This window comes from Podarcis tiliguerta (assembly GCF_965153285.1).
Source record: "Podarcis tiliguerta genome assembly, chromosome: 12".
Lineage (NCBI taxonomy): Eukaryota > Metazoa > Chordata > Lepidosauria > Squamata > Lacertidae > Podarcis > Podarcis tiliguerta.
This window is the reverse complement of record NC_139545.1, coordinates 57,226,901-57,240,394: the sequence shown is the minus strand read 5'-3', so window position 1 is coordinate 57,240,394 and position 13,494 is coordinate 57,226,901. Positions and strand designations below refer to the sequence as shown.

Here is a 13,494-nt window from a genome sequence, read left to right as displayed (position 1 = left end):
ACTGGCCCCCGGCCTCTTTGAGTGAGATGGGCGCACAACCCTAGAGTCTGTCAAGACTGGCCCGTACGGGCAGGGGTACCTTTACTCTTCAACCAGGTGAGGGTTTTGTGTGAGGTGAGGAATGTCAGAATTGCACAGAAATCCAAAGCAAATCAGAAACGATCGAGCTATGACAAGGAGATCACTGCATTAGACAGCACAATGTGGCTTCTTAGAGCAGAGCAACATCCACCCCCCCAAAAAACCATCCTTATATTTTAACTTGCCTTAACAGTCAGCCAAAGATTGTGGCCACCCTGATTTCAGTGCTTCCAAAGCTTAGCACAAGGTCAGAAATGAGCCCATCTTTCATTTGGGGCTGGGACAGGTGGCCGCCTGGATAAAATATTTGCTGGCCACTGGCAAGTGGTCTTCTGAGAAACACAGAAGCGCGCACCGATTCTGAGCTATGGTAAGCCACGTTCTGCGGCCGGAGGAGCTGCTCTCTGGCCTGCACAAATAGTGTAAATTAAACACAGAGCGTTCCCCTCCAGCCACTGGAAATGCCCTTAAGATTCTCAGCTTCCACCCTACGCCGCTCACACTTTTTGAACCAGTCTCTGCAGACAAAAGGACACAGCGCTGAACCACAATTCCCGTGCTAGTGGCACAAAACCTAGCACAGATGCTGCAGCATGGGGGGGGGGGGGGCTGCCGTGCTCCAGAGGTCCAGCGCTCCTAAGAGAAAGGTGCAGCCAAGCACCCACAAATCCACTTACCAGAGGGTAAGTACGCATTCCAGCTCACTGGCAAGGGGGGCACCCCAACACCCTCCCACTTTCACTGCCGTTAGGAGAGCAAGGGAGCAACCTTTGCCTTTCTCCCAAGCCCTCTCCACGTGCCAAGAGGACTTGGGGAATGACAAGGGAAGCCAGAGGCAGTGACGAAAAGAGGCTTGCTGCTAGCTCCTGCCTCTCTTTGAGAGTAATTTCATTAAAGCAGCCATCGCTAGCCCCGTAACAGCTGTGCTAGCTAGGGCTCATGGGTGTTGTAGTCCAAAACATCTGGAAGGCGCCTTCTTGGGGGAAGGCTGAGGCAGAGAATGCAGAAGCAGCCTAGACTCGTAGATGCAAAGGCAGACACGGCTGTCGCCCCATCAGCCAAGAAAGACTTGCCGATTATTTGCCAGCAAAACATCCTTGGCTGCTGCTGCGAATATACTTTTTGATGGAATGATCCTTTAGTCATTCCTGTTGGGCTACTGATGTTCCGTTCCACCTTAAAAGGAACAGACGTGATTGTAGTATGTCACATGACTGTTTACTCTCCAGCACAGCTTGCTGGGAACTTCCGTTTGTGTATAGCTTTTGCTTATGCTTCCTGCTCTTGGACATGAAAGAGAGCAGACATGTTTTCTTTGTCCTGAACTACGCTGAATAAACTGCTTGTAAATATGCTTTACATATGCCTCTGTCCACCACTTCTGTTGCGTGTTAATCACTCTGCTGGTTAAGGCGTGCTCAAGTTTGTGAAGACTTCAGAAGCTGTGAGTCGCTGTTTGATGCTGTTCGTCCGGCTGCCGGCCAGTGGGCTGGAGCCAGCTGGGGGCCTGCGAAATGCCCCCGTTCCCTTGGACGCATCCCAACAATTCCTCCCCTGAAGCCCCTTTCGCCTCCTGGAAACAGAGATGCAGTCGCAGGCAGTGGCGTAGCGTGGGCTGTCAGCACCCGGGGCAAGGCAAGTAATTTGCGCCCCCAACCCGTGGATTTGCGCCCCCTAACCCATGGATTTGCGCCCCCTAACCCTAACCCCCAGATGTTGCGCCCGGTGCAGCCAGCCCCTCCTGCACCCCCCACGCTACGCCACTGGTCACAGGTCCAGCTGGCAGAACGGTCCTTACCCAGATTATACAGGATGCAGGCCTGCTCATATTTGATGTCCTCATGGGTCACCGTCTTGCCGGAGAAGATCTCGGTCCTGCAAACAGAGGGGGCCATTGCGGGGGCTGAGCGGAACGTGTCCCAATGGACGGGCCTTTTTCCAGCAAAGCACCCAGTTGGGGCACTGAACAGGTGCCCAGAGGCCCAGCCCAACAAAACACCCTCCAGCTTGGGGTGTATGGAGCTGGAGTCGGCAGCCATAGGAGAGGAGGGTGGATCTTGTGCTTGGGTACCGCATGCGAGTTTTGCACCGGCATCCAGTTGGCCACTGTGAAGCCGGGATGCTGAACTGGACGGGCCCCCTTTGAGCTGATGGAGCATGACTCATAAAAGGGCCACATCTCCTGCGTGAACACAACTCAGAGCTGCTGTGCTTGCCAACTCCCCGGAGGAGGAATAAGAAAACATGCTGCTTCGTCTCGCACCGATTCCCACTTCCCAAATCACTGCAGTTGATCCCTATCACTTCTCAAATCTCCTTCAAGCTCCTAGTCCGGCCAGAGGCTGGTTTCCCCACACCTGTCTTTAAGCCTGCTACCTTGCTAGCTTATTCTTTTCAACAGCCTCCACATCTCTAGCCATTCACTCATCCTTCCCCCTTCTGAAATCCCAGTTCTCCTGCAAACTCTTTCATGAATCTCAACAGGCTGATTTCCCCCAATCTGTCTGTCGCCAAACAAGAAGGTCACAGCTTGAGAAGAACCCTGCTGGATCAGGCGATTGGCCCCTCTATGATATGATAATGTTTATTGTCATTGTCCCATACAGAACAACGAAACTGAAAAAATCTACATCAGACATTCAAAAACCAACACGCCTGCTATCCCAGTCTGGTTAACCCTCTAAAAATTCTGATACCCTATAATTAAATACAATATACTCCCACAGAGACTACCTTACACTGCTTTTAAAACCAAAATCACATTTGGATAGAAACTGTTTCTCAGGCGGCTAGTCCTAGTCTTTATAACCCTGGACCTTCTTCCAGAAGGCAGAAGCTGAAAGAGATCATTTCCGGGGTGCGCACTATCCTGCGCTATCTCTGCAGCTTTCTTATGGCACCTGGAAGCATAGAATTGATCCAAGATGGGAAGAGTGCACCGAATTATTCTCTCCGCAGTCTTTACAACCCTGGACAGCATTGTTTTTTCCCTGGCCGTGCAGCTCCCAAACCACACACACAGACCATAAGTTAATACACTCTCCACAGTACAATGGTAAAATGGTAAAATGCCATTAACAGGTCCTCTGGTTTTTCCAGAGGATTCTCAGAAAATGTAACCTCTGCTGTGCTCCCTTCATCAGGTCTTTGCTGTTTTCTCCCCAGGTAAGGTCATCTCTCAGCTCCATTCCCAGAAATCGAAACACCGAGACCTGTTCCACGCACTTCCCCTCAACAATGAACCCAGCATCCTCTTCTCACAGTGGCCAATCAGATGCCTGGGAGTAACCCGCAAGCAGGATTCGAACACAAGAGCAAGTCTCCGCTTCTGCGGTTTCCAGAAACTGGGACCGAGGAGAATTACAGTGGTACCTCAGGTTACATACGCTTCAGGTTACATATGCTTCAGGTTACAGACGCCGCTAACCCAGAAATAGTGCTTCAGGGTAAGAACTTTGCTTCAGGATGAGAACAGAAATCATGCTCCGGCAGCGCAGAGGCAGCAGGAGGTCCCATTAGCTAAAGTGGTGCTTCAGGTTAAAAACAGTTTCAGGTTACCGTATTTTTTGCTCTATAAGACTCACTTTTTCCCTCCTAAAAAGTAAGGAGAAATGTGTGTGCGTCTTATGGAGCGAATGCAGGCTGCGCAGCTATCCCAGAAGCCAGAACAGCAAGAGGGATTGCTGCTTTCACTGCGCAGCGATCCCTCTTGCTGTTCTGGCTTCTGAGATTCAGAATATTTTCCCCCTTGTTTTCCTCATCCAAAAACTAGGTGTGTCTTGTAGTCTGGTGCATCTTATAGAGCAAAAAATACGGTAAGTACGGACCTCCGGAACGAATTAAGTACTTAACCTGAGGTACCACTGCACTGCCTCTAACCATGGAGGTGGGGCATAACCAACAAGCCTTCCAGGCCCTCCATTTCTGCTATTGCTTCATTTCTCTGCACCCTTCCCCCCTCCCCTTTGGGCTCCCCTTCCAAAACAGAAAGAAATACCCAGAGGAGAGAATGTGCTACGTTCCAGGGAGTGCCCAAGTTGCAGAGCAGTGTTGGGTCTCCGGCTGCTGTGGTGAACTACAACTCCCATCATCCCTTGCCAGCAGGACCAGGGGTCAGGGAAGATGGGAGTTGCAGTCCAACAGCAGCTGGAGACCCAGGTTTGAGAAACACTGCGGTGGAGGGTCCCCATGAGCAGAGCGGGAGAAGCCCCAACCCCACTTGTTCCAGTTTTGGCATAACCTCAAAGCCAGCTCTGTTGAGCGGCAAGACTCAGCCATCGCCTCTCCCCGCTGCAGCTGGCTCACCAGGTAATGGGGACGGCTGCTTCATGCTCTGCTCCCATCGGGATGCGGCTCTGCAGGTAGTGCAGCTGCCCAAAGTACTTGCGCAGGATGCTGCAGCCTTCGAAGTCCCTGGGCACGTTGACGGCGTTCTAGGAGGGAAGAGGAAAGGGACAGGAGTCAGGTTGAGGGCTCTGGACAGCAGGCTGTGCTGAGGTCACAAGGTAACTGCCGATAGTGACCACTATCCCTTCGGGAAGCATGATCACATTTCAAAAATGAAAACCATGCACACTCAGTGCAAAAAACTCTGCCTGGGAAGCACAACCCTGATGGTAATGTCCTATTGTATGAGCACCTCAGTGGCTAAAAATTCCCATGAAAATGCCTTCAAACTGAGCTCACCTCAAGGCAGCTTCAGAGCTGCCTTGGACTAAATAAGAGCAACAATAATGTAATATTATTATATAATAAGTATTTAAAATATAATAATATTATTAACCGCACCTATAATAATAATTGCTCGGTCCCTGCTCCTGCCCACCTAGCAGTTCGAAAGCACGTCAAAGTGCAAGTAGATAAATAGGTACCGCTCCGGCGGGAAGGTAAACGGCGTTTCTGTGCTCTGCTCTGGTTTTGCCAGAAGTGGCTTAGTCATGCTGGCCACATGATCCGGAAGCTGTACGCCGGCTCCCTCGGCCAGTAAAGCAAGATGAGCGTCGCAACCCCAGAGCTGTTTGCGGCTGGACTTAACTGTCAGAGGTCCTTTACCTTTACTTTTATAATAATAGTAATTTTATTATTTGTACTGTACCCATCTGACTGGGTTGCCCCAGCCCAGTTCCCTGTAACCTCACTTCTCGCAGTGAGGGAATTGCCCCAGTTCCCTGTAACCTCACTTCTCGCAGTGAGGGAATTGCCAGAAGGCCCTCAGAGCTGGACTTCAGTGTCCGGGCTGAACGATGGGGGTGAAGACGCTCCTTCAGGTATACTGGGCCGAGGCTGTTTAGGGTCAGCACCAACACTTTGAACTGTGCTTGGAAACATACTGGGAGCTCATGAGGTCCTTCTTCATGTGATTTGCGGAGGATAGCAACATGAGAACAGGGCCTTTTCTGTGGTGGCTCCCTGCTTGTGGAAAGAATTCCCCAGGGAGTTTCCCCTGGCACCATCATTACATATCTTTAGGCACTAAGGAAAAACATTTCTTTTTCTCCAGGCCTTCAGTTTTTAACTATCTGTGGCCTCCTTGAGAGGGTAGGATGTTCTAATCCAGCCTTTTAAAAACAAGACTGCCTTTCAGAGTTTTTTTTTGTCCTGCGGTGGTTTTTTTGAGTTGTTCTGTGTTACCTTGGTAAAAAAAATGGCTAATAAATTCAATAAATAACAACTCAGAAGAAAAGCGGCATGTAGGTATTTTAAAAGAAATGAAGATTTTAAAGCAAGACTGCCTCCCCAATCCGCTTCTCTCTGCCTCAGTTTCCCCTCTTACGGACTCCTGAAGGTCCTGGTGGGCAGCACTGCATCATGTGAACCAAGTAAACCTGTGTCACCATCACCGAGAGGAGGAGGAGGGTTGGAGGAGAACCACGTATGTCCTCACCTGTCTCAGCTGCTCCAGCTTCTTCAACTCTTCATTGTAGTTCTCTGGATTTTCACCATAGTTCTTCAGGACAAACTAGCATAGGGGGGAGGGAAGAAAATGCATTCATTTATTCATTGAATATATAATATAGTAAACCTCTCTAAGCAGTTTATGTAAGTTACAGTCAAACCTTAGGTTACAGAAGCTTAAGGTTGCGTTTTTTTCGGCATATGGACCGCTGAAACCCGGAAATACCGGAACAGGTTACTTCTGGGTTTCAGCGGTTGCGCATGCGCAGACACGCCAAATCGCAACCCGGCATTCGCAGGCGCGCCACTGTGGGTTGCGAACGTGCATCCCGCAGGGATCATGTTCGCAACCCTGAGCGTCCACTGTAATACCAACAACATTCAATACAATTTTCTAAAGCAAAACAAGATGAAAGCAAGAAAGATTAGAGAACTGGGCCAAAACAAACAAGATGAACTTTAACAGGGAGAAATGTAAAGTATTGCACTTGGGCAAAAAAAATGAGAGGCACAAATACAAGATGGGGGACACCTGGCTTGAGAGCAGTACATGTGAAAAGGATCTAGGAGTCTTGGTTGACCACAAACTTGACATGAGCCAACAGTGTGACGCGGCAGCTAAAAAAGCCAATGCAATTCTGGCCTGCATCAATAGGAGTATAGCATCTAGATCAAGGGAAGTAAGAGTGCCACTGTATGTTATGTTATGTTCATGTTTAATGTGTATTGGGGGTGGGGGTTGTGTTATGTTGTAAATTAAATTCCAATAAAATCAATCAATCAATCAATCAAATCCCCATGTGACACTCACTGGGCGTGCCCTTGGGCCAGTCACTCATCCTCAGCCTAGCCTACCTCACGGGGTTGTTGTGAGGATAAACTGAGATGGGGGGAGAAATATGTGTGCCACTTAGAGCTCCTTGCAGAAAAGGTGAGATACAAATGTAAAATGAATAAAATCCAATCTTCAGCTCTTGTCCTCATAGCCATTTACCATCCTCACAGCTTCCCCGGAGACCGTTCCCTGCTCTGTCAACACCAGATCCCAACAGGTCAGGCCAGAAAAGCCACATTCTTTGCTCCCGGGAAAATCAAGGCCGGAACAAAGTCACTGTGATCCACAGCCAAGGGAGATTTACATGTGGATATATTATAAATATAAATAGTTGGATTATACAAACATCCTGGTCTCACAGTGGCCAGCCAGGAGACCATTCTCCCCTTTCAAGTACAAAGCAGGTAGCCATGTTGGTCTGCCGTAGTCAAAATAAAAAAATTCTTTCCAGTAGCACCTTAGAGACCAACTAGGTTTGTTATTGCAGGGTTGCAGGTGGCGCTGTGGGTTAAACCACAGAGCCTAGGACTTGCCGATCAGAAGGTCAGCGGTTCGAATCCCCGTGACGGGGTGAACGCCCATTGCTCAGTCCCTGCTCCTGCCCACCTAGCAGTTTGAAAGCACATCAAAGTGCAAGTAGATAAATAGGTACCACTCCGGCGGGAAGGTAAACGGCGTTTCCGTGCGCTGCTCTGGTTCGCCAGAAGCGGCTTAGTCATGCTGGCCACATGACCCGGAAGCTGTACGCCGGCTCCCCGCGACGGGGTGAGCTCCCGTTGCTCGGTCCCTGCTCCTGCCAACCTAGCAGTTCAAAAGCATGTCAAAGTGCAAGTAGATAAATAGGTACCACTCTGGCGGGAAGGTAAACGGCGTTTCCATGCGCTGCTCTGGTTTGCCAGAAGCGGCTTAGTCATGCTGGCCACATGACCCGGAAGCTGTACGCCGGCTCCCTCGGCCAGTAAAGCGAGATGAGCGCCACAACCCCAGAGTCGGCCACGACTGGACCTAATGGTCAGGGGTCCCTTTACCTTTAAGTTTGTTATTGGTATGAGCTTTCCCACCACCCTTCTGAGTAATACCCCTCCCCGCCATCTCACTATATATAAGGTACGAAAGCTCATACCAATAACAAACTTAGTTGGTCTCTAAGGTGCTACTGGAAGGAATTTTTTAATTTTAAGTACAGCGGTACCTCGGGTTACATACGCTTCAGGTTACATACGCTTCAGGTTATAGACTCCACTAACCCAGAAATAGTACATCGGGTTAAGAACTTTGCTTCAGGATGAGAACACAAATCATGCTCCGGCGGTGCGGCAGCAGCAGGAAGCCCCATTAGCTAAAGTGGTGCTTTAGGTTAAGAACAGTTTCAGGTTAAGAACGGACCTCCAAAACGAATTAAGTTCTTAACCTGAGGTACCACTGTACAAAGCATTTTCCTGGCTCAGAGACTTTGCACCCTGTGTGATCTCTGCCTCCTATGTGCATGCATGCGCACACAGTCATTTTCCACAGTGAGAAACACGAACGGCAGCACCAACCATCAGCAGACTATGACTCAGCCCCTTTCCTTCTGAGCAGAAGCGACAACACAGATAGATTCAGGCCCATCAGAGATGCCCGGGGAATTTTACTGCTTGAAGCTGTTTTTCAATTATCGCTTTCATTACAGTACAACTTCTGGGGACGCTGTGTTAGGAGCTTTCCAAGGGTAGGAAAGCAGAATAAACACATGAGAAAGGAATACCGTATTTTTCGCTCTATAAGACGCACCAGACCATAAGACGAACTTAGTTTTTGGAGGAGGAAAACAAGAAAAAATATATTCTGAATCTCAGAAGCCAGAACAACAAGAGGGATCACTGCGCAGCGAAAGCAGTGACCCCTCTTGCTGTTCTGGCTTCTGGGATAGCTGCGCAGCCTGCATTCGCCCCATAAGACGCACACACATTTCCCCTTGCTTTTTAGGAGGAAAAAAGTGAGTCTTATAGAGCAAAAATTTACCAAGAACGCTCCTGATGTAATACAGTGAAGGTAACGTAACTTTTGGGTTGCGAATGCGGCAAACCCGGAAGTATATACTTATGGGTTTTGTCCCGCTTGCTTGCGCCGCGATAGGTGTGGGTCCCCCCCCCCCCATAGCATGGATATAAGAATAGAAACCAAGCAGCTACAGAAGGCATTGCAGTTGGAGATGCCCAAAAGCAAACGTGGGAAACCCTACCGAATATACTCTGACTAGAGAGCAGGTAAGAAGAACAGGAAGGAATTAATTGGGTATTTTGCTTGTATTTCCTTGTCCCATAGGATCCCCAACATTTCCCAATTACTGGTGCCATTTGACTGTTATTTGAATGGCTTTGGAAGGCACCACATAAATCTCTTAGCTGCTTCAGATTTTCCCAAAGAATCTTGGGGTTACTATCAGACTGCAGCCCATTTTCCATAAAGAAGGGCGATGTTCATTTCACAGCATTTATATGCCACTTGACTGTAGAAAACCTAAAAGTAGTGGTCCTTGATGCCAATATCCTTAATAACGGCAAGCAGAAAGTGCTCTCTCTCTCCCCCCCCCCCAACACTTGTATGACTTTTGCCTGGCTACGTCACCCTCCATTTAATTTTATTATATTGATGGCCCGCAATCCTATTTGCTCAACGGTTGGTGACTAACTAGCAATCAAGCTGCGGTGCCTAATATTATTACTTTTCAGTGGTACCTCAGGTTAAGTACTTAATTCGTTCTGGAGGTCCGTACTTAACCTGAAACTGTTCTTAACCTGAAGCACCACTTTAGCTAATGAGGGCTCCTGCTGCTGCCATGCCACCAGAACACGATTTCTGTTCTCATCCTGAAGCAAAGTTCTTAACCTGAAGCACTATTTCTGGGTTAGCGGAGTCAGTAACCTGAAGCGTATGTAACCTGAGGTACCACTGTATTACATTTGTAAACCGCCCTATAACCTCAGGTTATTACAAATACACGGCTCATTTTTGAAGTCAGCAGTACATCAACATTCAGAGACTTGAGACATTTTGAAGAACACTTGCCAAGAGTCACTCTGTCAGAACCTAAGGAACCCATTGTGGGTTTCTTTTTAAAATTCTCTTCTCCAAGCACAAGATGCTGCTTCAATGGCACAAGAGCAGGCACCCCCAAACTCGGCCCTCCAGATGTTTTGGGAATACAATTCCCATCATCCCTGACCACTGGTCCTGTTAGCTAGGGATCATGGGAGTTGTAGTGCTGAAACATCTGGAGGGCCGAGTTTGGGGATGCCTGCACAAGAGAGTTCATCCATTTAATGAACTTCTGTTCCCTAGGACTACAACTCCCATCAGCCCCAGCATGAATAACTGTAGTCCCAAAAATATGGAGGACAGTAGTTCAGGGAAGGCTGGCTCAAGGGGTACCTGCCAACTTGAAGAGGCTACATGGGGCACAAGATTATTAACTGGATGTGGCAAGGAAAGTGTATGTGACAGAGTATCTGAATGTAATTTGGCAGATATGGAGACATAGAGAATCGCAGGCATGAAGTGTGCTTAGTCATTCATTGGGGGCAGAAGAGCAGCCCAATTAAAGAGACTGAGTCAGGAGTTCAGAAGATGCGCCTGGAGATTGTTTGTCGAGACTAAAGGCCCTAAATACACCCACATTTTCTCCCACACTCTCAGTCATCACCCGTCACGCCTTGCAAACTTCCCTCCTATTCCGACGTGCCTTCCCCTTTGATGTATTTTTAATTTTTGTTGGAGGCTGCCCAGAGTGGCTGGGGAAACCCAGCCAGATGGGCGAGGTACAAATAATAAATTATTATTATTACTATTATTCCCCTCTCACCAAACTGCACTTCAAGCCCTGCTCCCAATTCCTTGACCCTGATTTCTCAAGAACGCTCTTCACTGATCAACCATCACATCAAGGGAGCACACACAGTTCCTTCGTTTAGGTCAGAAACCCCTTAGCCCAGCGAATCTCAGGATTTGAGATTGCACTCAACTTTCTGCTCCTAACCATCACAAACCGCCTGCTCCATAACAGCACGCAGAGAGGTCCCCACATGCAAGTAATAAACAAACAACAACAACAACAATAATAAGCCCCACCTTCTTATGCTCGGGGCTCCACATCCAGAAAATACTGTATTTTTTGCTCTATAAGACTCACTTTTTCCCTCCTAAAAAGTAAGGGGAAATGTGTGTGCGTCTTGTGGAGAAAATGCAGGCTGCGCAGCTATCCCAGAAGCCAGAACAGCAAGAGGGATCACTGCTTTCACTGCACAGCGATCCCTCTTGCTCTTCTGGCTTCTGGGATTCAGGATATTTTTTGTTCTTGTTTTCCTTCTCCAAAAACAAGGTGTGTCTTATGGCCTGGTGCGTCTTATAGAGCGAAAAATACGGTGCTCGGCCTCCTCCCCAGAACCATACCTTAGCATTTGAGGGGTGTGTTTTTAAGACCCACCAAATAACTGGGAGTTGTTCTGAACCTTCCCCCCCTTTTGGTGCTGTGTTGCTAACCCACGCTGGGACCTTGAAGGCTTCTCAAAGGGTGTGGCAGGGCAGGAAGATCCAAGGGCAACCCAGAAAACTGTTAAAACATTGTACTGCAGTACAGTATAATATATAACTATATTTCGAGAATGATAATATAACATATAATTATACTTTGGGAAAGATATGTGCCGCTTGTGTGTTGCTTTATGCTTCCTGGATGTCCCGGGATCATATTCTAAAGTACTGTAGTTGTGTTCTGTGTTATAAATCAAGCACAGCTCAGAGTTGCTTTCCCGCTCCCCCCACCCCTGTTTTCCAACGTGTTCCTTATCTATTAAAAAAGAAAGGCAAGCAAAATTGTTGGTCCGAAAGTGTGGCCTCAGAGCAGGGGGAAAGGTTTGAGAACCACTAGTCATTATTATTATTATTATTATTATGCCTGCCTCTACCTCCTATCCCCTAGGCCTCTGCCTCTTTCCCACCCTGCCCCCACAAGGCTGATAATAATAATAATGATAATGCTGTCTGCCCCTCCCCCTTAGGCCTCTGCCAATCCCCTTCCCCACTAGGCTAATAGTACTAACAATAACAATAATAATGCTGCCTGCCCCTCCCCCCTAGGACTCTGCCCCTCCCCCACTGGGATGATGATGATGATAACAATAACAATAATAATAATACTGTAATAATGCTGCCTGCCCCTCCCCCTTACGCTTTTGTCCCTCCCCTTCCCCACTAGGCTAATAGTAATAATAATAATAATGCTGCCTGCCCCTCCCCCTTAGGCCTCTCCCATTGGGATAATAATAATATTATTAATAATAATAATGCTGCCTGCTCCTACCCCTTAGGCCTCTGCTCCTCTTCCATTGGGATAATAATAATAATAATAATAATAATGCTGTCTGCCCCTCCCCCTTAGGCCTCTGCCCCTCCCCTTCCCCACTAGGCTAATAGTAATAACAATAATAATGCTGCCTGCCCCTACCCCCTGGGCCTCTGCCCCTCCCCCACTGGGATAATAATAATAATAATAATAATAATAATAATACTCTAATAATGCTGTCTGCCTCTCCCCCTTACGCCTCTGCCCCTCCCCTTCCCCACTAGGCTAATAGTAATAATAATAATAATAATAGTGCCCCCTGCCCCTCCCCCCCGGCCTCTGCCCACTGCCCCTCCCCCCCCCCCCGCGCCTCGCACCTTCTTGACGGCCTGGTGGAAGCCGAACTCTCCCGCCTCCTTGAGGTCCAGCCAGATCATGGGCATGCGAGGCACGGCCTCCATCCCGCCGGCCTCGCCTCGCGACCCCGACGCAGCACCAGCCGGGCCCCTGCCCGCCCGGAGGCCCAAGCCCAGCTCAGCCCGACCAGGAGCAGCAGCAGGAGAAGGCAGAGGACGCGGCAGCGGCTGAGGGGGCTCCTCCGGCCCGGCCCGACTTCCGGCGCCACGCCCACTCCCCGCCGGAAGCCGCGGCGCCTGACGGGAAGCGGAGTTCCTGCTCTCCAAGACGCCGCCAAGAGGGCGCGAAAGGCACTCGGTGGACTACAACTCCCAGAAGCCCCCGCTCTTGCTCGGGGCTGATGGGAGTTGTAGTTCGGCAACCACTGAAGGGCGCGCAGGTGTTGAGGGAGCGCATCTGGCTGGCTGTGCGCAGGATTCCTGCATTGCAGGCGGGGTTGGACTAGATGACCCCCAGGGGTCCCTTTCTGTGATTCCAGAACACATTTTCCTTTTTTTACCCCCATGGTAATCTTTATTAGTTTTATAAATACAGTGGTACCTCAGGTTACTTACGCTTCAGGTTACAGACTCCGCTCACCCAGAAATAGTACCTCGGGTTTAGAACTTTGCTTCAGGATGAGAACAGAAATCGTGCGGCGGCTGCAGGAGGCCCCATTAGCTAAAGTGGTGCTTCAGGTTAAGAACAGTTTCAGGTTAAGAACGGACCTCCGGAACGAATAAAGTACTTAACCTGAGGTACCACTGCACATGGACGCAGGTGGCGTGGTGGGTTAAACCACAGAGCCTAGGACTTGCCGATCAGAAGGTTGGTGGTTCGAATCCCAACTACGGGGTGAGGTCCTGTTGCTCGGTCCCTGCTCCTGCCAACCTAGCAGTTCGAAAGCACGTCAAAGTGCAAGTAGATAAATAGGTACCACTCTGGCGGGAAGGTAAACGGCGTT

The 13,494-nt window shown here is 49.1% G+C and overlaps 1 protein-coding gene across 1 annotated transcript in view; it reads right to left on the bottom strand.

Moving 5' to 3' along the window:
* PTPN23 (protein tyrosine phosphatase non-receptor type 23) overlaps positions 1-12,723 on the bottom strand; it is a 60,500-nt gene extending 47,777 nt beyond the window's left edge. The window contains exons 1-4 of the mRNA XM_083406046.1: positions 12,512-12,723; positions 5,966-6,040; positions 4,387-4,514; positions 1,880-1,956 (exon numbers count right to left, since the gene is read on the bottom strand). Coding sequence (XP_083262172.1) covers positions 1,880-1,956; positions 4,387-4,514; positions 5,966-6,040; positions 12,512-12,595 — 364 coding nt within the window. The 5' untranslated portion in view covers positions 12,596-12,723. The remainder of the gene's footprint in view (positions 1-1,879; positions 1,957-4,386; positions 4,515-5,965; positions 6,041-12,511) is intronic.
* Between the last annotated feature and the right edge of the window lie 771 nt (positions 12,724-13,494).